At 43.9% G+C, this 25,842-nt stretch overlaps 2 protein-coding genes across 2 annotated transcripts in view; one reads left to right on the top strand and one right to left on the bottom strand.

The window, feature by feature from the left end:
• ANKRD22 (ankyrin repeat domain 22) overlaps positions 1-7,708 on the top strand; it is a 39,380-nt gene extending 31,672 nt beyond the window's left edge. Inside the window, exons 8-10 of the transcript XR_003251280.1 lie at positions 3,781-3,964; positions 6,911-7,075; positions 7,430-7,708. The gene's annotated coding sequence lies outside the window, so the exon portion shown is untranslated. The remainder of the gene's footprint in view (positions 1-3,780; positions 3,965-6,910; positions 7,076-7,429) is intronic.
• Positions 7,709-18,992: 11,284 nt separating this feature from the next.
• Positions 18,993-25,365, bottom strand: TMEM72 (transmembrane protein 72). The gene is made up of 5 exons (XM_026051763.1): positions 25,296-25,365; positions 21,034-21,100; positions 20,501-20,572; positions 19,674-19,813; positions 18,993-19,471 (listed from the first exon to the last, which is right to left on the bottom strand). The coding sequence occupies exons 1-5, from the start codon at positions 25,363-25,365 to the stop codon at positions 18,993-18,995; spliced, it is 828 nt and encodes a 275-aa protein (XP_025907548.1).
• Between the last annotated feature and the right edge of the window lie 477 nt (positions 25,366-25,842).

Here is a 25,842-nt window from a genome sequence, read left to right as displayed (position 1 = left end):
AGAAAGGAAAACTTTGCTTAACATTTGTTCTTTCTAATACAGACAAATATCTACAGCCCACGTTTGAACATCTGCTGTTCTCATGATAGATCTCGAAGTTGGACTGGACTAGATAAGAAATATACTTTTTTTTTCACCCTTCTCAGGTCAACAAGTCTTTGTAATAAGACTCTCTAATAATAATAATAAGTTCCTCCCTAAATAAGATTTTTTTAAATTTTCACAGAACAAATGTACAATTTACTAATTTCCTAACACTATATTCTGATATAATCTGTGGATTGTTTTAATATTTTGCTTCTTTTCTAGTAGCAGGAACAATCATTGTAAAAACTTCCTTTTGCAAAACTTCTGCCTCTTTTCATTTGATCTCAAGTTACTGTCATCTTGTTCCCGCACTTGCCATTTTTCCATGTCTCTCTGGTTGTCCAAAACAATCCAATCTAGGTGAGTCATCCTTTCACCTACACTGAGATTACGGAAGAATGGAAATTCAATTTCTGAAACTGTTTTTAAACTGGTGTTTAAAAGCAGTGCTGGGTAAAGAAAATAGTAAAATGCTGATCGTAGATTATTTTTCTCTAGTCACACAAAACCTAGACAATAACCATCTGTTTCTTTCCTATTCCTCATTCTATCTGCTGGCAGTTCAGCTTCTCCCTAGAGTAACATGAGAAATAGGCGACTCCTTTCACTTGCCAAGCTGGTGTCTTTCATTTCCTTAGTTATCGCAGCTCTAGCAAAACTCTTCTCAGTATCACAGCGTGCTGGAATTTTAAGGAGAATACCAAACTCACAGGAGTGTTAGAGCAGGACCACAAGTTTTAAAAACAAACATGTCTATAGACATTATCTAGAGAACCTGTTAGTAAACTTGGAACAATTTTCTCTTTTATTACCACCTGCCAATTCAAGTTTCTTGTGCTATGTGGAAAGGTTGGCATGCACTCCAGCTCTCTGATACTCCCATAGGCATTACTGCATGCATTTTTCTTTTATTCTCTAAATGTTCATGTTGCTGTTCCATAATTCTGTGGTGTTCAGGAGCTGTTTTAGGAGATTTTCATTTAAATCCTGATGTATCCATAGAATAAAATGATTATTCTGTAGTTAAGAAATTGGAATACTTTTCCATAATCTCTATGGAGTCAGGGGTTAGGAAACCTAATTGTTATGGCCACCTGGCTCAGTGGTCTCAAATATCCTGGGAGTTAGCAAATACTGACCAGCAACAGAAATTAGGTAAATCTGAGTAGATTGTAAGGTTTTCAAGAGAGAGACCTATGTGAAGCTCTATTTTTTGAAGACTGCAAGCATAATGCAACTATGAAAACTGAACTAGAAATCTGGCTATCGCTATAATGCAAACTTTGCAAAAGTAGGATCAAAAGTTTTTTTTTCTCCTGTTTTCTTTTTCTTCCTTGTATATTCTGGTATGAAGCCCTAGAACTTTGTGCTGTGTTTATTGCAACTTGGTAGTTTTAAAACTTGGCACTATTCTTCCTGGCTCAAGTTCCCTCCACTTGTTACTCCAACTATTAATGTCTCGTTGATACTGTTCTGCATAGACTAGATCAGTTTACATGCTGAAATAAATGTTTTTCAAGGTTTTGAATAGGCTTTGATATTTATATTTTTGCCAGTGTGCATGCTTTCTTCTTGCAGTACCGGCTCTGGTTAGGATCAGCTTTGTTTGAAATATACTAAGAAAATATTGTCTCTGTTATATACAGAGAAGACAGAAATATAAAAGTAAGTGTCATGAGAAGACCCGTTCCTATTGATATTTGCTAATAGTGCTTTTATGAGAAATAGGAAGGTCTACATTCAGGTTCTGTCAGAGATTTAAGAGAGGAAATGATTTTCAAAGTGTTAATGAGGAATGTATTTCCAAATATTAAGTCTGCTTGTGGAATTTCTTTGGAATCATCCTTCTATATATTTATAATGTCTTTCATCTTAAGAAAACCACGTTTCTTCTTTTTAAAGTCCAGATGTCTTTCATCTTCTTGAAATCCAAGAGTGAAATTTTTAAATATATATATATATATGCCTCTGAACACCTCTTGCCATTCTAACTCACTAAGAAGTGATATTAACTTGCTCTCCATTGCATTCTTTATGGTATGTTCCAGAGAAAGCAGAAGGGCAAACTCCAAATGATACAATACCATAAATAAGAAATGGTAAATAACAATAAATAAATAACAATAGTGGATAAAGCTAGAGGATGAAATAGTAAGCTAATGGATAAAATCATTGCAGGTTACTACTAGCAAGTGTATGAAGTAGGTGTTTGAATTGGGGGGAAAAATGTACAAGTGTGAGTGTGTGTTAGGCACATGCCTTTAGGTTGACAAGCTTCAATGGAAATATTTAAATGGGGAGATGTTGCTGTCAGGTGTGGCTGTGGCTTTGCAAGTGTGGACATACTCAGATGAACTGTAAACTGGTCGGTCTAGCCCTCATGTGAAGTCAGTGCATTGTTGACTCTGCTGTTCTTCCCATTCCAGACCACTCCTGGAGTTGGACAAGGCTATGCATGAAAGTGACTGAAGAAGGGGACATGCAAGCAGCTCAGTGTAGCATTCTTATGTATCAGATGTGTCCTTTTGGCTTCTTCACCCAGCTAGTGTGTGTAGTTATCAGAAATATTTGTCTATTTTGAGCATGTATAGGAGAAGCTTTACAGGAAGATGTGCTTTATTGAGAGACAGACTTGCTTTTGTGTAACTTGCCAGCTCCTTCTAAGGAAGCACGCACACAAAGCAGAAACAGAAGGAACTCTTCCAGGCACTTGCATGGTTTTAAAAGAAACCATTCCATCCTGGTGCAAGAAGTAGTTTCTTGAAAGTGAGAAAAGGACAGTAAGAACCAAGAAGAATGGCTGGGGTGGGAGGTGAACAGAGTCCCCCTGCATCTGACTGTGGTCCCACAGTGGTGGGTCATGCCCAAGAGTGCTGACAGCTGCAAGCAGCAAAGCGAGGCCTGGGGGTGAGGTCCACACGCAAACTGAACCAAGCAGAAGAAATAAAGCACTAGTGAGAACTTGTGCTGCTTGAGTGAGAGATTCTCTTGCGATCTGCCAGGCCTGCAAAAAAGGTATTTGATGCTCATAAACAAGTTAAGTAATATGGGCTTGCCTGGAGGGTTTCCAGCAACTGGATTAAGTGGCAGGGTATTCTTAGGTGATGAGTAATAGAGTTTGGACTTAGCACTTCTATAATTATGAATATTTCATGAAACAAAGGTAAGATGTCAAAAAAAGGGCTTGGGAGGGATGGAGAGGGCTGCAGGCCCCTCTTGCTCACACTGCTGGCACCATGTCTGGAAATGGCCCAGGCAATGCTGCACTCTTGCCCAGGACTTTCACAGCTAACACCCATAGAAGGGACAGCTTAAAAACTAGGAAAAACAGCCCTGGACTCTTTGTTCCATAGCCCAGGAGAACAACAACTTCTGAATATAAAAATTTGTTTCCAAATTACTTTCTGGCTGATGACAGTGATTGTGAAATTTATGTAAAATGGGATTTCTTAACCTCTGAGGGTGGATGAAGTCTCTGTTGCAATTCCTAAGTTCTGCATATTATTCAAAACTGTTTTGCCTCAGATTCACAGGTATATTTTAATCTTTGTGATACCTTTCTAGCAATGTATGCAGTGTATTTCCTCACCTTCATATGAAGTAGTTTCAATTAGAAGAAAATTCACACATCCACAGAAAGCTGAATTAAATAGTGTTTTGTTTTCTTTTTTTTTTTTTTTTTCCTCCTTGTAGACTTGATGTACAGCAAAAGTCTCAAGCATGGGCTCAAATCCTCTGCCAGAAGAACTAGAATTAACACCAGGGTTAAGCTCCACTTGCTCAGCTATACTGATCAGTACTGCTGAGGGGGCACCAAGCAGAACTGGAAAGTATGGACCTAGGAGCTAGTCAGCCTTGGGACGAGGCAGGTACTCAGGTAAGTTTTGTGTTGGTATCAGTAGCAGCTACCCAGTGAAGGGTGGGACTGGGGGTCTGTGAGCAAGTTCTTCTTAGAGCTAAGATTTAAAGTAATGGGTTTGCTCTCGAAGCAGAAAGAGGCTGCTGAGGGGTTAGAGATGGTGCTACCAAAGTCTCCATCCTCTGTTCAAACTGGTTGACACACCTTGGAGCTGGGCTGAGGTTAAGGACACTGAACCAGGGCTAGGCTGGGCAGCTAGGACAGGTGGTTGTCTCTGCCGGTGGGCGCCTTTCTCCTTGTCTGCCTCCTATGAAAAATGGTCTTACAAAAAGGAATCCTCTCCACCTTGTTTTGCTGAATCTTTCATGCATTAGAAGTGACTCTTCAAAAATTTCTGCTAGGTCAGCATATTGTACAATCATAACCCTGTCTTTCCAAACAGTGAAACATTTGGATTTTTTTTCTTCATTTGCCTGGTGGGTACTTGTTTTGAAATTCTTTTCTGATTCCTTTTTTTTTTTTTTAAACGGAAGACATCGTTACTAAAACAATAAGCTGCTCTACTGCAGGCGACCAAAGTGATTTTTCTGACATTTATTGCTCTACCATAAAAATAATAATATATATAATTATGAAACTATGGTGATTATTTTGCACTTGGGTGTTAGAATAGTGATTTGATCTCTTGCAGGGAAAACAAAAGGCTATCAATATGTTTCAACCTTATCTGTAGAAATGTAGAAAGTACACTTTAAATAACAAAGCTGCATAATGCAGTATAGTCTATGTGTCTGCAATGCAAGTTTTCCTTTATATAAACATAAGATTGGTCTTCTGATGCCAAAGTGATGCCTTTCAAAACTCTATGAAGAGTCATGAGAATGCCTTCTGTTTTACTAACATCTCATAGAGGATAAAGATTGCTTCTAAAGGTTTAGAGTTTGCCACATAGTTTTACAAAAATGCAAAGAAATAACACACATGGAGCTTTTGGACTGTTTTCAGCCAAATTACAGTAACCCAAGTAGCACAAGACATGGGCATAGTTCTTACCATCACTCAGGAAATCTGTGTCGTTTGATAATCAGGATGAGCTCTGCCTTGGAAACATTTTGTGAAGTGCCTTGAGTAAGGAAGATCCTTTTGCAGAGTTATATCCCAGCTGGAAAAAGATAGCAGACACCACCCGAAATGTAGCAAATTCCCCAGATCCTCATTGGAACGTGATGAGTCCAGCAGCAGGGGTGCCTTGTTGCTCCACTCTCTTGGCTGGTGGGTCGGTCAGTCTATGGCAGAGTAGCTCCAGTGTCAGAGGGGAAGCAAGTCTGCTTTGCTGAATTCTTGTTCTTCCCTTTGGAAAGCAAGCAGAAATTGGGCATGTGGTTGTGATGCAGTGATCCCCACACTAATTCTGAGCTGAGCTTGTTGCATCCCATACAAAGAAGCATAGCAGCCTAAAGAGTTACTAGTGCAGACCAGGCTCTGCTAGCTGTGCTCGTGTGGGCCTAGGTGAGAGTCATGAACCTGAACCTGTGCAGCTGCAGCAGGTCTCTCTCCTCCGGATGCCCCAGCCCTGCACAGGCATCGCTCAGCTTGAGTGACTCTGCACTTACGATGCTCAGTCTCACTTAGCTCATCCCTATGCATTAAAATGAATTGTGTCTGAGTCTAGTGAATAGGACACTGAACCACTCCCCACTGCTGTGAGATTCTGGCCAACTCATTTCAACCCCTAGGGTGTTTTTTGTTTTGCTTTTTCTTTTCTTTGTTGCACAGCTGCCACCTGCAACTGTAAGGGTTTTATGCAGGGGCTGTCCCTAATAGTTGTCTGAACATCTTCTAAAGCATGTATCTGAAGTGGGTGAAAATCACATTCCTATTAACTGACCATTTATTCTGATTTTTGACAATTATGTGGTAAATATATAAAAATCATGGCTAAAATCCTTACTTGTCTGTCTAAGGGAATAATAGATTTGTCTATGCCATAAAGACAAAAAGTTCCTGATTATGAGGCGTATTGCCAAAGACTTAAAAGAAAGGAATCCCAGTAACCATTAAACCATTGAAAAGTTTTTCCTTAAAAAAAAAAAAAAAAGAGAGAAATAAATAATTGAGAACTATATAAATGTATTTTTGGACAGGCAAGCAGATTCTTGGATCTGACAATACCATTAAAATTTACAGTTGATCATGAATCAGATTTTTTTTCCTAAATAGGAAATAAATTGTTCACTGAAAACTAGATATAGCAAATGGTCTTTTCCTGACAGTTTCTGCCCTACAGTTGATTGCAAACTGTAATCTGCAATCTGATTAAACATTTCCAATGGTTGAATTGGAAATTCAACCTCTATTCCCCTTTGGTGTACTCTTATGCTGCGAAAAATGTGAGTACATGCTGCAGCCGTTCTTACTCAGGCACTAGCACAGTCTCTTTCTTCTACTTGGTTATATTTATTTCATAAAACAGACAAAGCTCTGATTATGTTGAGGAGAGCTATGGTGCTGTTGATAAACTGACCAAGGGGTTCAAAAGATTTCTAGGGAATGTGTGTGCATAAATGCAGCAAGTGTAGCCACCTGAGCTTTACATCCTTGGGGAAACAGTCTGACCATCTGCCCTTAAGCCGTGGAATAAAACTGCTGCATGGTTCTCTGCTATTGCTGGACTGTTACTGTCTTTGCATTTTGATAAGGGATTGTTGATTATTGCAAAATTAGAATGATTTTTTAAAATAGTATCATTTTCAAATGATGAAGATGAGTACCAATATTCTGTGTAATTGAGTTCCTCTGGTGTTAGACTGACCCTTAGCCTAATGGGCAGTATGCAGCATAAAAAGTTTACCTGGTCCGTAGAGTGAGCACCAAGCTTTTAGAGTTTATAAGAAAGCTTTTGTGTTCCAAAAAAGCACCAGCTTAGGAGCCACCCTGATTTTTGTGTCTCTGCTTTCTGTCCAGCCTGGTGTGGTACAGCTCCATCCCCAGAAGATCAGGGGAGAAGCGACACGTTGGGTTCTCTCTGGCAGCCGCCAGGCTCCCTATCGCAGCGCAGGGGAGCGTGGCCCGCCGCACTGTCCCATGCGTGTGACACCTTTCCCCCGCGCTCAGCTGCAGCACAGGCAGGTCAGCTCTGGCAGGGCGTCTCTGCCAGCTGGGTTTCACTCTGTAATTTTCATTTGGGGCTGGAGGGATTTACAACCATGGAATTTATTTATTTGAAATTAGAATCAAAGCCCCAGCTAGATGATTATTTTTGACAAATGTACTTAAATTGTATGCCAGCTGTAAAGCACTAATGGATATAATCATAAATAAATGGTTTATATGCATGTAGGGCGTGCATATCCAACCCGAGCTCAAAATGTTTTTTCTCCCTTAGATGACAACTTACCTTAGAGGGAATTTGAGAGAACGTTTTTTCTGTTAGGACAAAGAATTTCTGTTACTAATATTCCTCCCATATCTTCTATAATCCAGAATCTTAGGTGTCTGCTGCCTGTGGGACATTGGACAAGATGAAGAGTTTATCAAGGAGCATACCCAAGGACCCAGTACTCAGTTCGTTGATACCATGAGAAGAAAGTATTCAAACATGGGTACATAGGGCCATTTGAGACACCCTTGAGTACCCTGTCTACCTCTAGGAATTGTGCTAGGCTGTGAGTGTATTTGGATCATGTTTGGAGGAACCTTACCTGTTAAAGATATTTTTTAACAAAGCTATTAACGCAAAATGACTGGACTTGCAGTATCCTTCACACAGTTTATGCAAAGCAGGAGCTGTTCCATCTATCAGCCACGTTTTCAGATGTTTTTTTTTTTTATTGCATGGAAAAAACTTGGCTAAGTTAAGGATACTTGGGGAATTCTTTTTCTTTTGAAGATGATGATGAACAATACAGTCTTCAGCAGTTCAGAATTACGAGGTGGCTAGAGGCTTGGTAACAAAATATTTTCTAGCTTGATGTGTGGAGATCTGCCTTAAAAAAAGGTATGGCTTGCTGCTTTGCTGCTTGTTATCTGAATCAACAGTAAAGGTATTGCTTCTTGGTGAAGCAATGTCAAGTACTAAGTTAGTGAGATTTACTAGTGATGTTTCCTTGGGTGTAAGGAAGAGGCTAAATCTCCCCAAAGGCAATTAACAAAATAAATTTCATGGCTTGAGATAAAAAAAGATTAAAAAGAAGAAAAAAAAAAAAAAAAGGATTGTTCCAGAGTGGGGAACACTCTAATCTCTACATAAATATCTTTTCATCTCTAGTGACTGATAGACACAAACTTACAAACTTTTCAACATCTGTCCTGCAGGTATTCATAATTGAACATAATAGAAAGCACAGTAGAATCAAAAGTGGGAAGTCAGTAGCGAGGGGAAATCTAAACAGTCTTTGCTTTTACAGGCAATGCAGAATAGCCAGTCTGTAGCATTCAAAACCAAGGATGAGCCCTCCAGGATCACAAGGAGGTTGCAGTTTACAAGTTTCTAGTCTACAACTGTGAGTCTGAGGAAGTGTCTTTGAATGGGAGCTGGGAATTCTACATCATTGTGTGCCTCTGGGAGCAGAATTTTTAAGGAAAGAACAATTAACCATTCAAAAAACCTTAGCTTTTTATTACGTAACTTTATAAATGATTAAGCCATTATAATGTAACTAACTTTCCATTCCTGCAACCATGCAAGTATTATTATGAGCAGACAAATTTTGATGTTAGACTTCAGAATCCTTGAATAGGTAATGTTATAGCTTTGTAGCTGGTTCTTTAATGTGCATGTTGTTGTTTTATTATTGGTATATTTGGTTTCGATGTAACCTGTAATGATAGGGTTTTCTAATAATGATTCATTTTCTTGCACAGACTACTGAGAAACAGGGCACTTTGCTGAGCTCTCTACAATGCCTACTGATTGAGCCTGCCTGTGCAGCTGAAAAGCATGTGCTGCAGATGTCAGCTCAAGAGGGTAACGTGCTATCTTTGAAATATCAGGTGCACCATGCAGGAGCTATGCAGCATGCACACATGCATTTCTGCTTGGCAAATCTCAGCAGAAATGGCATAATGCCATCTAATGAGAGAGATTCTGACACCTTCCTCCAAAGCAAGGGGACTTACAGATGTGACACAAGGTGGAATGGCAGTGTCTCACTTTGCAGGGCACATTCATCTCCCTTAGGAAGAACCGGATTGCTAATTACAGTTCTAATGTGAAGACGTGCAGTACCTCCAGCATATGTAAAGGAAAAGCTAATTACCTGTAATTGTGATGCTGTAGCAATGTGTCATTCCTTTACACACCCTAGTGAATAGTGGCTCAGCAACCCCTACAGCCATCTACATCTAGATGGTGCAAATCTTTCCTCTCTTGGTCCATTCCTTTCCTGAAACCACACAGCTATGCTGCAAGGAGTGGAGTGTTGCACAACATAGCTTCAAACCATCTCAGCATTAAAAATTATTTGAAAGATTATAAAAGATAATTATCATGTGCCTGTTCTTTTTTTTTCCTTCCTTTCTTCCCTCTCCAGGAAGGGAATCTCTAACTGTTCCTAACAAAGTGCCACAATTTGTGGTTCCAAATTCACCCTTACACTGGTGTGCTTCTGCTCTGGATGAGTGAAACAAGTCTTCATTTACACTCTCCTTGCTTGTGAGGTGAGCCACGCTTCTGCTGCAGCCTGTCTCCTTGTGCCTTTAGCTAGACTTCCATTGTTCAGTCTTTATAGTATTGTCAACGTCCTCTACTCTCACTGTTTTCCGCATATTCATAGTGTGTCACATTTGTTTTTCATTACATTATCTCTTCACATTTGATTCCCTTTCTGTTCTTTTTTATTTCATCTCTTAAGCCTTTCTTAAAACCCCAACCCCCTGGTTTCAGCTTTCATGTGGACCTTTTTTATCCTGCTTTTGTGTATTTTCTGGCTCCATCCATTTCTGTCCACTGTGCTCCTTTGCATCCCATCAAGTCCTTGGTCACATCAAGACCCCAAATGAAATTCCAGTGGTTCTTGTCATGGAATTTCTTGTACTCTATCAAGTAATAGATCTGGAAGCAACTTTTTAATGATATACTGTTAGTCTTTTTCTTCAAACCATACCATGCAGCTCCCATGACCTTTTCCATCTTACAGAGTAGACAGGCAGATGTGGAAAAATAGTACATTTGAGAAATCATCATAGAAATACTAGCTTGGCTTTGGATTTCAATGAGCAATCCTCAGCAATTCTATGGCTTTAGTAATGGCAAGTCGAAAAGTTTTTTTATGCTAGAATTACATTTACATTAAGCAAAGTTGTTCTGTTCTCTGCTGTCTCTGTTCTCTGATGTGTGTGTCCTCCTGAAACTCCATGTATTCTTTCTTATGAAATAGATTCTAACAAAATCAGTTGGCTCAGGTATCTTTATAAATTTCAAGCATGCATATTAGGTGATTTCTGACATGTTGGCTATAAAGCTATTTTCTGTTTGCCTTTAATATGCATCGATTTGTAAGAGTTTCATCTGAGTAAGAGAAAACTTAAAAGACTTCTGAACTCAGAGGTCTTTTGAAATTTTTCATGTCTCTTTGAACAAATTAGATTTTAGATATGATTAGATCAAAATACAAACCATATACTAAACTGTCCTGAGACTCTACAACTTCTTAGCAGTTGTCCTCTATAGTTGTTGAGCTGTATTGTTGTTGAGCTGTGTATTGAGCTTTGCACAGAAACTTTAAAAATATGTTAGATTTTTTTCTTCAGAGAATAGAGACAAATGTTTTTAATGCAGATATCTTTCATTTTGGTATCTACAGCTTAAAGACCATTGAGACTGTAGCCACTGAGACTGTAAGAAAGTAATTTCAGAAATATTGTCTTATTTATATTTTCTGTTTTGTGACAACTTTGCAAAATTGATTACAAATTATTATTGATTTTCTTCTGAAAATAGTCAGATCTTTGACCGAATCCCCTTCAGTTTATAATTTTCACTTGACTGTGAAAATACTATCTTTTCTTAGTGGGGAAAGCTTTGATATCATCTGAATGACAGTGATACATACAGGAGTTACAATCTTAAACAGCATGTTTAAGATGTTGCCTAAGCTGATTATTCCTACATGTTGTTTTTGTTTGTTTGTTTTTTCTGTTTTATTGCCTTAGGTGCTTGTGAGGCAATAGAAAAATGACTTTTATTAATAAGGCATTTGAGTAATCGTACCAAGCTTTTGCACGGTAGCTCCATGCGGAGTCCTGGGTAGTTGCAGGAACGTTTTGCAAGTGTCGGCTGCACAAGAGTGGGAGGAGGCCGGGAAAGGGCTTGGGTGGGCAGCAGGAGCTGAACTTTGAGGGTTTCACTGCTCTCATTTACAGCTTAAAACAAAGAGCAGGAAAGGAGAGAGCCTTGCTAGAGGCAATGCTAGGCTGTTTCAGGGCAGAATGAGCACAGGGGCTGCAATGTAAAATCTTTCTACAATATTTTCTTTTGCCTTGTCTGATAGTTCATGTCCCATGGCATTTATTCTAAGTGCTCAGTGTTCACTGTTGATATATGAAGGTAACAACTCATACACGACTTGCTGCTTCAGGCAGTAGCAATGTTATAATTATAGTATTTGGAGTAATCTTAGTTGTGACTGCAGGATACAAAGCAAAAAATATTTTGTCTTTTTGTGCCAGCTTTTCTGTGGTTTAAATTGCTATGGAATTAAGAAAGCAAACATGTACGGTAACAGCTACTTTATGAACAATATCAGGCTATGGCAGCTAAAAATGATCTATATTTATAACTGATAGGTGCACCAGCATATTTTGTTGAGCTTTCATTTGGAGACTTACTTTAGCAGGAATCAGCTTGACTTAGGGAATATTTGTGCCTGTTATCTGGAAGTGAATAGAGCAAAAAACAATTTAGCAACAAGGGAATGATAAAGTAATGACAGGCTAAATGAGATACCTTACTACTTAGTAAGAGCTAGGACAAATGATAGCAGCAACAGTGTTCTCCATTTCCAAAGTAGTCAGCAGGAATTTGCTGGTAATTTCCTTCTTATAACCTCTTCACATGGAAGATGTTGACAATAACATTGTCTTATTTTTAAACTGTGAACATGAGAAGCCCCAGCATGAAACACTTAAATGCCTGTTTCTGGAGAAGATACTTGGCTTCTGTTTCTGGGCCTGGCACTTTGTTCCGAGCCTGCAGAAGCTTGCATCAGAAGCAGATGCTGACAGTGAAGAGTGACTAATTTGAGAAATGAGTGAGAGCTCGTTTTCATGCTGGGGCCTGGGTCTTAGGGAGGGAGGAGTGCCTAAAAAAGTTAATTCCTTTTCCAAACTCTTTCCCTCGAGGCTTCTCGGATCAGCGCTTGTGCAATGCTGCTACAAAGTTATATAGCCAGTGAAATACTTTAGGTCTTCTCCAAATTGAGTGACCTGGGGAGGATCTACAATTTGTAATGAGCCTGCACCTTCGTTGTCAGCCTTGTGTTTAGCGCTGCTTGAGCGCATGTATGGGCCCATAGCAATACAGACTGACATAAAACAGCGTGTGGCCCCTTCATGTGATCCGACTTGGAGGCAGGCTTGTTCCCACACCGTGAATCATCTCCTGAAAGATCTGCCTACATGCATGAGAGTAACAGAGATAATTAGGAACCTGGACATAACCTTCCTACCTTGTGAGAGAGAAATGTTATGCTCTATAATTACATTCAAATGTAATGCTACTGTGTAACAATTTCTCCAAGCATTCCTAGCACACACCAAGTGAAGAACTTCTTCACTTTTCTGCAGCATAAAGCTGATAATTTCTTGTGCAATTCTGTCTGGGCTTCCATTTTCACTCACAGAGGAGGTAACGAAGTGTGCCACAGAATGCTACTGAATAAGCAAACCTACTTTTTCTGTGGTGTAACGTTTGTAGTGCACCAACAGGTATCAAGAATTGGAAGGTTTACTTTGCCTGAAAACAACAGAAAAGCACTTGATTAAAACCTAGTTTATTAACTGCTTCATTTTTTATTACTGTTTTTGCAAGAGATAAAGACACTCTGTTACATTAATTACACTTGATTAGAGTGTGCTTTTCGTCAATTCAGGCATGTTGTTCCTGGCACCATGCAAGAATTATTTTGATTAATGGTCTAAAAGACTTTTTTTTTCATTTTTAAGTTAGTAGTTTGTATTTAAACTTATTAAATCAAACATAATAGTATAATCAATAACAGCCAACAAGATAAACTGAATGATAGTAAGCAAAATAATGCACTACATCTACTGTCATTTTGACTGTAGAGCTGTCCCATTAGTGTGTGCCCCTGGAGAATATGAAAATGAGGCTGAACTGCTAAGAAACCCTTTTTAACTATTTTTACTTGACACTTTTAAAGATTTGCCTGCCATTAGGTGTATTTCCAGACTTTCTTCATTGCTGTTCTGTTTAGAAGCCAATGTCTCTTTCAACTGGAGTTTAAGCTTTCTTTCCACAGGCTAGGAGTGTGTGGATGGCTCAGTGTTACTCAGCTGAGGTCCAGTGATCCGCTTAAGTTGTGGTCAGCAATGGTGATACTGAGCCTAAAAGGATTTTTCCAAGTATTTCATTAAGAATCTGTTCTTGAAGACAAGCAAAGGAATGTAAAATACTTGTACTATAGAAATAATGTTGAATTTAGATTCCCTTGTTTTACAAAGAGGTAAGGCAAGAAAAAAAAAATCTAGAATTTTAGTAATTCTTGTCTTAAGACACTTTTCTGGGTTTGTCCTCCTTTTCTTCTTGGCACAAGCCGGTAGGTGTTAACTCCGTCTGCGCTTTTGAAATCCTACCCAAAGCCACAGCTGCAATTGTGGTTCTCCAGGGAAGGCAGGTGCAGGTACAGTGGACAATACATCAAAAGTGTGAGCAGGCAGCGGGAGCTGGGGGCTGGAGAGCAAGTCTGGGCAGCCTGGAAGAGTACCAAAACCAGCCACTGCTACAAGGGAGCCTTGGAGAGGCATGCAAAGTCTCTGGTTCTGCCAAGTTCCTACCACAAAATGCAGGAGTTCAGCCAAAACAGGACCTGTGCTTTGGCTCAGAGCATGGGAGAAGCCCCTCAGCGCGATAAAATACAGTGATTAGATGATTTAATTCTTAGTTCAGGGAAATGAAAGGAGTCAGGCCCTCTCCTGCATGTGGTATGACTTAATACTGAATCAGGAGCTGCCCGTGCTCCTGACACCAGTACAGCTGTGAGCTCCTGTGGATAACAGGCACTGCTGTTCCTGCTGTTACACATGGAAGTAGAGGCTGAGCATTTCCCATTTGAATACTAACGCTGCAGGAACTGAATAGTTTTCTCTCTGAATAAGTCTTATTTTCCTAATACTGCTGTTACATGGCTAAAGTATTTTATCCGAGTTTGCAAGTGGAGAGTAGAGCCCTGAGACACAGGAGCCGGAGTCCCCTGGGGAGCTGCACGACTGAGGCCGGGGCTGGGGCCTGCGGCAGGGCGGGCCGCGCGCCTGGCCCGGGGGCTCGAGTTTGCGCCGGAGGCCAAGGGGGGTCATAGCTGAGGCCTGCACGGAAACCAGTTTTGGCCTTCATGTAAAAGTCAAACCTGAGTAATTGCTTGCAACATGCTAATTCACTAAGCTGTAACAGGAGCTGTCAGGTACTGCTGTGGAGCGTTTGCAATGCACATATGCAGTCCTGTATGCGAAGCAAGCTCATTTTTTTCCTCACGCAGGAAAACCTTTGGAGGAAACATTGGAAGGAAACAATTTTTGCCAGGATTACCTCATAGAGTTTCACATTACACATTTACTTCTTTTGAGAGTGATTCCGTGAGTGATTCATCTCACTTCCTTGCAGTATGGGAGTGTGTAGAATTTTATAGCCTTATACAATCAGCTGTAACTCGGCAGATTAATCTCAGTGGTTAGTTGCATCATAACTTAAATGTAATGCATGCAAAAAATGATAAAGCAAGGTTCATATGGTGCCATGTGGACTTACAGTTCAGGTAACTCAAATTCAGGAATCTTTGCTCAGTCAATAGTGTCTAGTTCTTCCTTTTTTCATTTCCTGCAATTTCCCTGCATATGTAAGAGCATCATATAGAGGGCCCTGCAGTTTTGTACTAATTGTGTTTTCAACAGCCCCTGGGATGTCCGTTCTAGCTAATTGTAGGAAAGGGACTTTCTTTAGCAGGTAATCTCTGAGCCCTCTGCAAAATCATCTGACTCCCCCTTGAGGTTGGACATTTTCTCTACACTGGGATTTTAAGGAATGCCCGAGACTTCATTTTTCTGAGCAGCTGAGCTGCTATCAGCCTACTGTCTCTGAGGTCTTACCCATCTCCCTCTTAATTCCTGGCTGGCCTTTGCCAGTTCTAACCCTTCCTTTGCACCAGTTCTGGTGCTGATTGATCCTTCCATGAATTAACCTGGCTCTTTATCCCAGCAGATAGCCCCTTGCCTGCTTTTTCCCACTTGCTTTCCCTCACCTGACCAGTTCCATCAGCGGGTGGAGCCGGCTGGCAGCGCCAAGGCCCACAGGGAAGGACGGGGTTGTGTGGCAGGGAGCAGAGCAGAGGCCTGCAACGATGGCCTCTTTGGCGGGGGTGACAGAGCAGAGCTCAGCGCGTGCTGGGAAGTGCCTCCCTGTGGCACCGTTCCCTGCCCCAGCTCAGCTCCTGCTGGCAGAGCGTCCTGCCTCCACCTCTGGCTGCCCAGGGCTTCCCTTGAGCTAGCGCTAGGTCCCAACAAACTCCATGGGGAGCCAGCCAGGGAGCTTAACTGAACATGCAATTTAACACTAGAGAAAAGAAATCAGTAGCTTTTTTACAGGCTTCACCTCCTGAAGCAGCTAGCTGAGGGGTTGGAAAAGATGCACGACAACACAAGGGACCATACAAGAAGAGCAACTGGGGACAAGATGGGGAAACAGGACTCTGCCAAGCACTATCTCCAGTAAGCCTGAACAACCACTTAACCTCCAGCTTCTCTCAATCCTGCTTCGCAAGGGGAACCTATAACATGCTTTCAAAAGATGAGCCTAGAAACTGAAATACTAATTCTAGAGACTGGTGATTACATGCTCAATATATGTGTTTCAGGGAGCAGTGAAATCCACCTCTTCCTGCAGTGTCACAGCGTCCATGACCCCCCTGCTGCTGCTCTTGCTGACGGCAATGCTGCCACACAGGTGTGGACCATGGAGCTTGGTGGGGCAAGAGATGACTAAAGGTTGGTGTCAGGCAACTGTCCCCACCCAGTCTGCTCTGGAGCTTTGCTCGGGGCTAAAGAGCTTTGCTCAGAGATGTGGTCTTTTGTAAGCAGAATCCTTGATCCATTAGGACCAATACCTTACTTCTGTGTTTGTGTAATTAATGCAGTCATGTTTAATGAAGGGCCTTGGGTGATGCAGAAAGCAGAATTTGCCACTGAGTGCAGATACAGCATGTGTGACTGAGTTGTGTGATTAAGCTGGGAATCCAGCTCTAAGTATAGTATTTAGGAGCAAGTGGGCAAAGATGGGTACCCTTTCTGCATGGTTGGGCCAGGACCGTGCTTTTGGTGTAGCTTGATCACAAACTTTAGAAGAAAGTACATTTCTATTTATTTCTTAATGTGATAAATACATTTGAGGGTATGCTTAAGGGCAAGCTTGAGGGCTCAAAGGTAGCGCAAGGGTAAAGGAGCTGCAGCTTGATCCTGTGGCTAGAGCCTGGGCTTACTGCTCTCCATGTTGCAACCTCAGGTTTTAAAAGGGCACAATTTTCTGAAAGCATTTCTGGATGTCCAAGAGGAGACTGAACCACCCAGGCAGGCTCTTCCCTGGGAAACAGTTGTGGGATGGAGTGTTAACCTGTGCAGCCAGAAGGGGGAGGTCTCAAACCTGTGTATCATATTTAAAACAGACTAATCCCAGTTACCATTTTAAATGTTCATAATGCAACAAAAAGCTTTTTGTTCATGTCTAGGAGTTATAGTAATGACTGAATGTATGAGAGTATTCATAAGCTGCCCTTGTGGACAGACTTCCATTGTCAAAGACAGGCTGTCAAATATTATCAACCAGCATCTTCTGCTTTCTTTGTTGCCCATTTCCCAAATCAGGAGTGACTTAGACTGCATGAAAAAGTATCTTGGGGTTCTTATCATTTGCCTCCTGATTTTGAACACTCAAACTTTGTGTTTTCAATCTTCATTAAAATTGGCCAGACAACAAAGGCCAGAGTGACTCTGTCGAACTCGGAGAGATGAATTTTAAAAGTGGAAATAACATTTCCAAGCAAAACACTGCCCCACTAACTTCTGCTTTATAATCAGCCTGAGTAGGTCTCGGAGATCTTCCTTTCCTATGACCATCTCACACCAGTATTGTCCTTCTGGATTCAGACTCTCAGAGCTCCTCATCTGAGCAGAGGTGCCAGGACGTCTGGCCTCAATGCCCTATGAACCAATCGAGCTGCCTATCCTCTTTCCCACGTGCAGCCAAAAGCTGCCTGACACTGATGAGTCTTTGCCATGGTGTCTGTAGGCATTGCGGATGCTTGTCAACTTATGCCAGTAAATTCTAGTTTCCTACAGCAGCAGGCAGATGGTGAGAAGTTCATGGCATGTGGGATGTGTGGGGAAGATGCTCTTCCCAGCCAGGTGCTTTCTCTGATAAGTGTCAGTCCTATATCTAGTATCATGGCTTGGGACCTTTATCTACCTCTCTTATATACCTCTCTTATATACCTTATATACCTCTCTTACTCAGAACTTCTTTCTCCTAGAATGAGCTCCAAACAAAGTGGCCCAGAAAATTGGGTATAGAAGGGCTAACAAAGGGTGATTAAGGACAGAAGTATTGTAGGGCACTAGTATTTCCTGGTCTTTGCTGGGTAAGGAGGGAGATCTATCTTGGAAGGTAGAAAGCAACATGACAGGAATGGGATTATCTCCACCTGCCTCCATGTGACAATCTCCAGAGACAACCTCCAGAGAAGGTTGGCTTCTCTGATGACTGTGCCCCTCAGACAGCTGGAGTGAGAAGCAGAAAGTCATAGTCAGAGGGTGAGAAAGAGATGAGGGGATGTAATAAACAGGCAAGAAGTGATCCTGAAAGGGCAGAAAATACAGTAGGATTAGGCCAGAGGTAAAAAGGAAGAGCTGACATGGAGGGGACCAGTGGGGCAGAGTTATAACTTTATTATTATTGTTGTCCTCTGAGGCCCATAATTAACACACACAGAATTTATAAATGGTCTGCTGAACCTAGTAACCTGAGCCACTACATTGTCCCAAAGCTTGTCTAACTTGAGAGGACAGTCTGGACAAGGAAACCCAGGAAGCTCCAGGATCCTCCCTGCTTCTGCATAGGTGTCCCCAAACCAGGTAGTAGGCAGATTTTCCTGCTGGGCTCAGAGCATATCTCAGGTGAAGACACTTTCTGGGTGCTAGACCCAGTGGTGTGATTTGTTGCAGTCTCTCCTGGAGGATTGGCTTGGATGTGCTAGGCCTGCTGCAGCCTTTGCTGTTACTGCTGGTCAGCTTGCAGGTTGAGGTGCCTGAGGTCGCAGCCCTGAGCTTTCTCTAGCCCAGTGGAGGAAGGCAGGCAAAAACTGCCATGGCCAGGAGCTGCTCTAGGAGGATGTTGTGTCTCCTTGACCTGCCAATTGCCTCATGGTAGGCAAAGGTGTGAGGCAGGAATTGCAGCTTTGGCATGTAGTGCTGTAACAGAGGGCCCATTCAGCCAATTTTAAAGAGAGGTTCCTGAAGAGCAGAAATTTTTATGTCTTGGGAATTTCTTGGCTGGACTGTGGCCTCACGAGGTTTGGGATTATTGATTGGCAGCAGCTCCTTGTAGGAGGGTTTTAGGATACGAGTGCTCACCCCTGTTCCTCCTTGGTGGCTGGGCCCATGGGACATCCCCATGGGGGATGTGATGCTCCCGCCAGCACCGCAGCTCTGCCCACAACATGCAGTGTTGGTGTTGGCTAAGGATCTTTTGGATGCCAGAACAGCAGGGAGGGATGCTGATGATGTGCACATGTAGTTTCTATCTCCTGTCCTCGTAACTGGTGAGTGCTCAGAACAGGCCTGTGGAGCTGAGAGGAGTGAGTACAACAGGGGTGTCTGGAGGGGTGAGAATAGGTGCTGTGTCCAGCGTGGTCTCTTCAGCCTCACTCTCCACATCATCCAAACTGTCGCTGATGGAGGGGATGATCCGCACCACTTTCTCCTGGAAGTGCACTTGCTTGCGTGCAGCTGGTGGAGGTGCTGGCATGGCTGGAGATGCTGGTATGTCTGAAGCTGCCTGGAGCAGGTTCTTGTCCCTGCTCCCCTTCAGGATGCTCTTCATGTGGCCAAGCAGTGAGCACGGCTGCTCCCTCCAGGCCCCGTCAAAGGTGTAGGTCTGCTCAGTATCACCAGCACTGGTTGGGGCTGCCATGGTGGCTGAAGGGTCCACATATTGGCCTGACTGGAGTTGAGTCTCTTTATGTCCTGGGCTCTTCCTCCTCTTGCTTAGGAGGAAGTAGGCCAGGGCAGTGAGTACCAGCATGGAGCCTGGGGAAGAGGGACATGTTAGCCAAGGGCTGGGGCAAGGAGAAGAGTAGCCAGGCAGTGCTCTCAAGGCACAGCATTGGTCCAGCTGGCTCCCTGTCGTGGCACCCCACACATCCCCACCATTTCTGAGTCTGCCGGCCTGGTGCCCCGACATACACTGTGCTCATTCTGCACAAGCCCCCACCCAGCATGGGTTCCTCACCAGGGATGGTGACATGCCAGACGAGGACAGGGTGCAGGAAGCAAGCCACAGAGAGCAGCGTGTACCCCATGAATTTCTGGAAGCTTCCTGGGCGTCTAGCTCGCTCGCAGCAGGCGTGTGCCAGGGAGTCAGGCTCATAGCTGAGGAGACAGAGACAGAGGCTCTTGTAGGCTGGTGCATCAAACAAGAAGACTTGAACCCTGCCCCAACCCACCTAGAGGTTTAGATTCCAGTTTGTCAGAAAACCAGTGTGTTAGTCAGGGAAGCTAAGTAATGTCTGAGCCTTCCTTATGGAGGGTAGGGGCCCTGGGCAACCTCTGCCAGAAATCAACATCTCAGGAGGTCTCTCCTTGGCATATTTGCCTACCTGAGCATAAACAGGGTACCTGTTAGCTGCTATAGGCTGCTGCCTCTTCAGCTATCAAGGGATTTTCACTTTTTGCTAAAAGAAACGAGAAGTGCTTTGGCTTCGGGAAGTGCCTAAGAAGTTTCTACATCTTGGCTTGATGTAGCTCATCCTGGAGATGTGGCTTTCCTCTCAACCCCGGTACATAGCAGGACTTCACATATTAAACGGATGCTTCAGACCAGGGTCTGTTGTGCTGATTCTCAGCAAATTGTAGCACAAGCTGTGGCTAAACACAGGCATAATTGGCTATGGCCATGGCCTCACTTACCTCCTCTCTGCCTGAGAGCACATGCCATGGGAGTAAGGACACTTTTCTTTGAAACTTATAGATCAGCTAGGTCTGCTGTTGCTTGTGAGAGGCAGGTTGTCTTAGGCAGGTCTCAACAAGTCTGGAGAAGACTGGACAGGGTCTACTCACGTGAAACACATCCCCAGGAGCAAAGTGATAAAGAAGAAGCCTTCGCAGACAGTAACTGCAATCCCTGAAAAACTGAAAGGTGGAGGTGTCAAGGGGAGTGCGTTTGAGCATCCTCTCCAGATGGTAGAAGGGGCTCAGAGGATCAGCATCTACTCTCTAGTTCACAGCACAGTCTGTATGCTGGGGTCTGAACACCCTCTGCCTGGTTCGTTTGAGGAAGAGACCTCAAAGCTCTTCTGTCTGGGGGAGTCAGCTTGTGGCCCCTGTCAACAACAGCATGTCTGAGCTTGCAGTATCATTGAGAAAGGATCACTTTCGCTAATGGCAAGAGCTGTCTTTTCTGAAACCTAAAGATGGATATCTGAATTCCCCGTAGATGAATATATAAATTCCCCAAGGATAGAGATCTAAATTCTCTGAAATATTGGATGCTTGTCCCTGTTGCTGTTGCAGTCTATTCTGGTGCTATATATGGTACAGGTGTGGAACGTGACAGCCTCGCAAGCTCTAAGTCCAAGGGCAAAAATACTCACAGCAGATAGAAAGCCAGGCTTTTGAACTGTCCTCGCTGCAGGGTTTCTACGCCCACACCGATCAGTACTAGAACGAGAAGGCAGGAAAAATGCTGACTGCAGGTTTGGTTCCTGACCTGTGTGCCCCATCAGCTCCTAGGATCTATGCCTCAGTTTCCAGGGGTGGCTGGGGTGCCTGATCCTCCTGTGCAGTACACACGGTATAGCTACCAGCACCAATGATTCATGCTGACCTATGAATCCAAGGCTTCGAGAGCTGAATGCTGACCTGGACAGACAGCCCAGAAAGTCATCCCCGTGTCATTCCTGTCCCTGCAACTGTACCACTGTGTAGGCTGGAGGGGAGGTGCTCATAAGATACCAGTTGACCTTGGAACATGGGAGAGGTGAGCAGCAGTGTGTCCCTCCCTGCGCCTCTGCCACACAGCTCCAGCAGTGCTGCCACGGGGGCTTCCCTTCTGCTGCCCTGCCAGGCTCTGCTCCTGCCCCAAGTACCTCTCCTGGCATGGGGAGAATTCAGGCCCACACTGACACTTCTGCCCAGTGTTTTTTCAGGTCATGCTAGTGTCACTTTTGTTGCCTCCCCAGGCATCCCAGCTTGCCCAGGCCTGTTGTATCCAGTGTGTTGCTGTAGAACAACATGATAGGGAAAACGTGCCGGCTATATTAATGAAGGGCTGTAGTCATGGCATTAAGGTCACTCACTAGCCTAACAGAAAAATAATAAACAAAGGAGTTGGCAGATTAAGAGGAGGGAATGAACGTCCCCTTGGTGCCCCAAACAGCACAGCACTCTGAGGAGTCAGAGGCCAAGAGGGGATTAAGAGTATTAGTAAGGCAAAATCTTACTTGGACTGGCGGTTGGGAGCCTATAGCTTCACTGAATGGAAAATTTCCCTTGACATCCTTCCACCCTGCCACAAAGTTGTTTTCAAGATGACAGATGAATGAAGTTCATCACCCCAGCTGCAGCATGTGCTGTGGCAAGGGAGCTTTGGGGACAGGTGGTCATAGCGCTCGAGTGCCAGCAGCATGGGACTGAATGGAGCGATATGTTTCATGCAGGACTTGTAGCTCATCTTGGAGGTCATTCTAGATAGTCTTAACTCTCCCTTATGCCATTAGTATCTCCATATCTTGCTAAGCAATGAGCTGAACTGGAGTTTTCTGTCCCTGATGTCCATGTGTGCATGGGATGTTCATGGCTGGCTCTGCGCATGTTGAGATAGTGGTTGAATTTGTGGCCGTTTATCTGAGTTATGGCTTCGTCCTGGATTTAGAAAGGTACCAGTCTCAAATGGGGGACTAAGCCCCAGTGATGCTGGCTCCATTATAACCATGAGCATACAGTGTTTCTGACACTGCTGTGCCAAGCCAGTCCCCAAGGAGAGCGTCATGTGCTTCTGCCTCACAGCCTTGCTGAAGTGATGCCAACAGGCTGAGCCTGCTCTGCTGGTGATGCTCTTCCTCTCTCTGCCTTCTAGTCTGCTCAAGACAAGCCCTGGCGCTAGGCTCTCCTGCTGGCCACCATTACTGGGGCTCATCACTACACCTACTGCTTGGGGTTTGCTCTGTGTCACTGGTAGATGCTGGTCCCTCGTCAGCTGGAGAAGAGATTGGGCTCACACTCCAATCTCCTCCTTGGCCTTCTCTAGAGGCTTAGGAGAAATCAATCTCATTCTAGGTCTGTGAAAAGACACAGAACTTCCCCCCTCCCAGGCTCTCAGCCTGGTCCCTCTCACCAAGCTGTGCTCCTACATACAATATATTGTCCTTTGCTGTTTCATGACTGAACAGCCTTCTTTATAATCTTCCTTATAAAGGCAGAATTCATTCATTCCCTACAAAAGAATGTAGAATTCAACAGCTCAGCTGTTATGCTTGAGTCTGTCCTTTGGAGATTTCCTGATGTTATACAGCTTCTGCTTTACTAACAAAGCTGTTTGGATGAACTATCTGCAAAGTGCTCTTTCTGAGGTGTTTGTTTGGGCTAGTAGCTGCTTTAATTTGGGTGTTATCCAAAACATGTGGTTAAAGGCACATGATTAGGAATTAATGGTTGAAAGCATGAGAACTAAGAAATAACTCTCTAGGTGCAGAAATCACAAGTCCTAAAATCTATGAATTATAGAGCTGTCCCAGAAACTGCAATGAATTGCAAGGCTGTCACTCATCACTAACTAGCCATGAGGCTCTGCCGAGGACAGGGCTGCCTGATTTCTTGCATGCAGTAAACCCTACAGACCCACCACTGCAGACAGCCAGTATATCCAGAGATCTGGGCAGCAGTGGGGGTTGTTATATTATGTGGATAACTTTTTCAGTGGTGAACAGCTTGCAGAATTGGCCAGGCCTTCTCAGAATCAATTAGTGGGACTGATGCATTCTCCTCTCTTTCATTTTATTTTTTTCAAACAAAGCTCGTGGGATTCTATTCTGCATGATCTCCATTTCATGGAAAAACCTCACACACCTCATCAGGCACTAAACACTGCAACAAGCGATTTTCTTACTCCACTGAGACACTCAAAGGAATAATATACAGGCACCTCCCACTGCTTCCCTGGCCTTTTGGGAAAGTCAGGTGATACTGGGAATGCATCAGAGTCAAGAGATGGAAAAGTACAGAGATCAGTATTGCAGCTGTCTGTGTTCTGGGATGCTCATCTGAGAGATGACTGCGCTGTTAATATGTAGAAGAACTATAGGTGCAGATGATGAAGAAGGAAGAAAAGAGTGCAAGCAGAAGGAGCGATAATATCCCATTAAGACATGTCCAAAGTAATGCTGCTTGCAATTTTGCCGTTTTAGTTTTCCTATAAGAATATGTTTGTGTTTTCCCCCAAGGTGGTTTTTATGAGCTCCCCTGGAGCTCTGAGAGAGAATTTGACCATGATGGGGTCCATGTGGCCCTAAGTGGGGAAGAGAAAGGAAGAGATTCGCATTTGTTGGCTAAAAGCTAAGCCCCAGCTCCTATCTGTTGCAGTCTCATCATGATATGCACTTATCTACTGGGAGTTTGTACAAACTCAGACTCAAATCTCTACCTGTTACCAGTCCGTTAAAGCACATTCCAGAGCGCAGCCCCCAGCTTCCTCACTGGTCTCTGGGTGTCCTTGGGGAACTGGCGCTCTGCAGCTGACCTGTGTGCTTTTTACTTTACTCTGACTCGAGCAGAGTGTCTCTCAGGGTCGACTGCCTTGCTAAAGGAAATTCCAAGCTACAAGGACTTGCTGTGACCTGCTCTGCAGTGTCTGAAATCCACAGCGGTCTCCTCTGGCAACCACAGGCACCAGCTTAAGACACCTTTCATGAGAAAAGTTTGTTTCACAACTTCAGCCTTAGACAAATCAGATACTGTGATCTCTGCTTTCCTGATGGAGTAAACTGAGGCACAGAGAGCCCCTGCCCTGCTGCATGACAGAGTGAGCCAGTGAATCCACCAGGCTGCTTCTAGCCTGCGTCAGTTATTTTTCTACATCGTTTTCTACAATGTCGGTAGACGTGTCATGCAAGGCAGTTTTTCTTCACCAATTGGTCTTTCTGTGTGAGATGCTGTGTCTGAGACAGCCACCTCAAAACATCAGCATTTCACTTGAGATCATGAGCTCTGATATAGCAGCAGGCTCAGAGAAGGCAGGTCCCAAGCAGTCACCGAGAATGGGAGAGGGGGCAGCTAGCGAGGTGGGTGAGTTTATGATGTCTGTACTGCACCCTTCTTCTGCCTGAATTCCCTGAATTTGCTTCCTGACAGACGCAAATTCTGGCACCTTTTAGAGAGATGGAGAAGCACTTTTGCAGCAACTGGTCTGTGAAGGCTGCAGGTCCCTTGGCATTGTTTGGCATAGGACACCCTCACACTGTGCACAGGGCAAGAAAATCCTTCATTTTCAGGTCCCACAAAGGAGACAAGCAGTTTGTGTAGCCATGAGGATCTTAGATCTCCATCTCAGTTCACATCTTACCTGTGACCATGTCTGTTTTTGAACAATGCAATTTAGCTTTCTTTTCCACTTGTACTTTAGCTTGTTTCCCCTCATGCTGCCTCTGTTGCCTCATGGTGCCTCTCACATGACCTGGGAAGAGCCTGGCCAGGCATTCAGCACTTCCCCTCCCTGCATCCCAAAGCAAACTGAGTCCTTATCCCCTTTTTTTTGGATGGGGTGGTGGCAGCGCTGGATCAAAGGCAGGGAGACAACTTGGGAGTCTCGATGCCTAGACAGTGCCTTTCAGTGGCAAAGGAAAAGAGAGCTAGCTCTTACCTGCTGCCGTGGAGATGCCCAGTAGTCGGCAGGTAAACTCCAGAGCAGTCCAAAACGCCTTGTGCTGCATGGCGAGGAGGTGAAAACCTTGTGCTGCTGACAGAAGCTCCCTCTTCAGACCCCCCCTCACGTGTAACCCAGCAGCTCCCAGCTGCAAGCAGAGCCTCCCATCCGAAGGACCAAGTTACCTCCCTGAAAGAAACGGCAATGGGTGCAGGGCACCTGGTCACCTCCGCCAAGGTCCCTTAAGGGAGAGCGGCCAGAGACCAGGCTGCCACCAAGGAGAAGGGTGACCACTGCCTCCGGCTGCCCCCCGCTCTGCAGAGTTGGCCTTTGCCTGCTTGTTCGCCGCTCGCTCCCTTGCTGGCCCGGCGATGATTAATGATTGGTAAGGGGGGTGGCGCGGCCTCGGGAGCACTTGCACCAGGGGTACTCGGCCTTTCCTGCTCCTGAGGCAGGAGGCTCTGGAAGCCCAAGCTGATTAAATGCATGTGAAGTCATTAATGCTCTGCAGTTCGCAGCAGGTTAACCATTTGTGAGGATGGCA

Source organism: Nothoprocta perdicaria, unplaced genomic scaffold, assembly GCF_003342845.1.
Source record: "Nothoprocta perdicaria isolate Ctin4 unplaced genomic scaffold, notPer1 scaffold_111, whole genome shotgun sequence".
NCBI classification, from domain to species: Eukaryota; Metazoa; Chordata; class Aves; order Tinamiformes; family Tinamidae; genus Nothoprocta; species Nothoprocta perdicaria.
Note: the sequence above shows the minus strand (reverse complement) of the source record. Positions and strands in the feature narration are given on the sequence as shown.

What these genes read in the sequence shown, in the direction of transcription:
- TMEM72 (XM_026051763.1), bottom strand. Translation starts at nt 25,365, where the DNA reads ATGCAGCACAAGGCGTTTTGGACTGCTCTGGAGTTTACCTGCCGACTA. An exon ending in GGGCATCTCCACGGCAGCAG is followed by an intron (nt 21,101 to 25,295) that starts GTAAGAGCTAGC and finishes TTCTCGTTCTAG; the next exon opens with TACTGATCGGTGTGGGCGTA. An exon ending in CTGGCATGTCACCATCCCTG is followed by an intron (nt 19,472 to 19,673) that starts GTGAGGAACCCA and finishes CCTCTTCCCCAG; the next exon opens with GCTCCATGCTGGTACTCACT.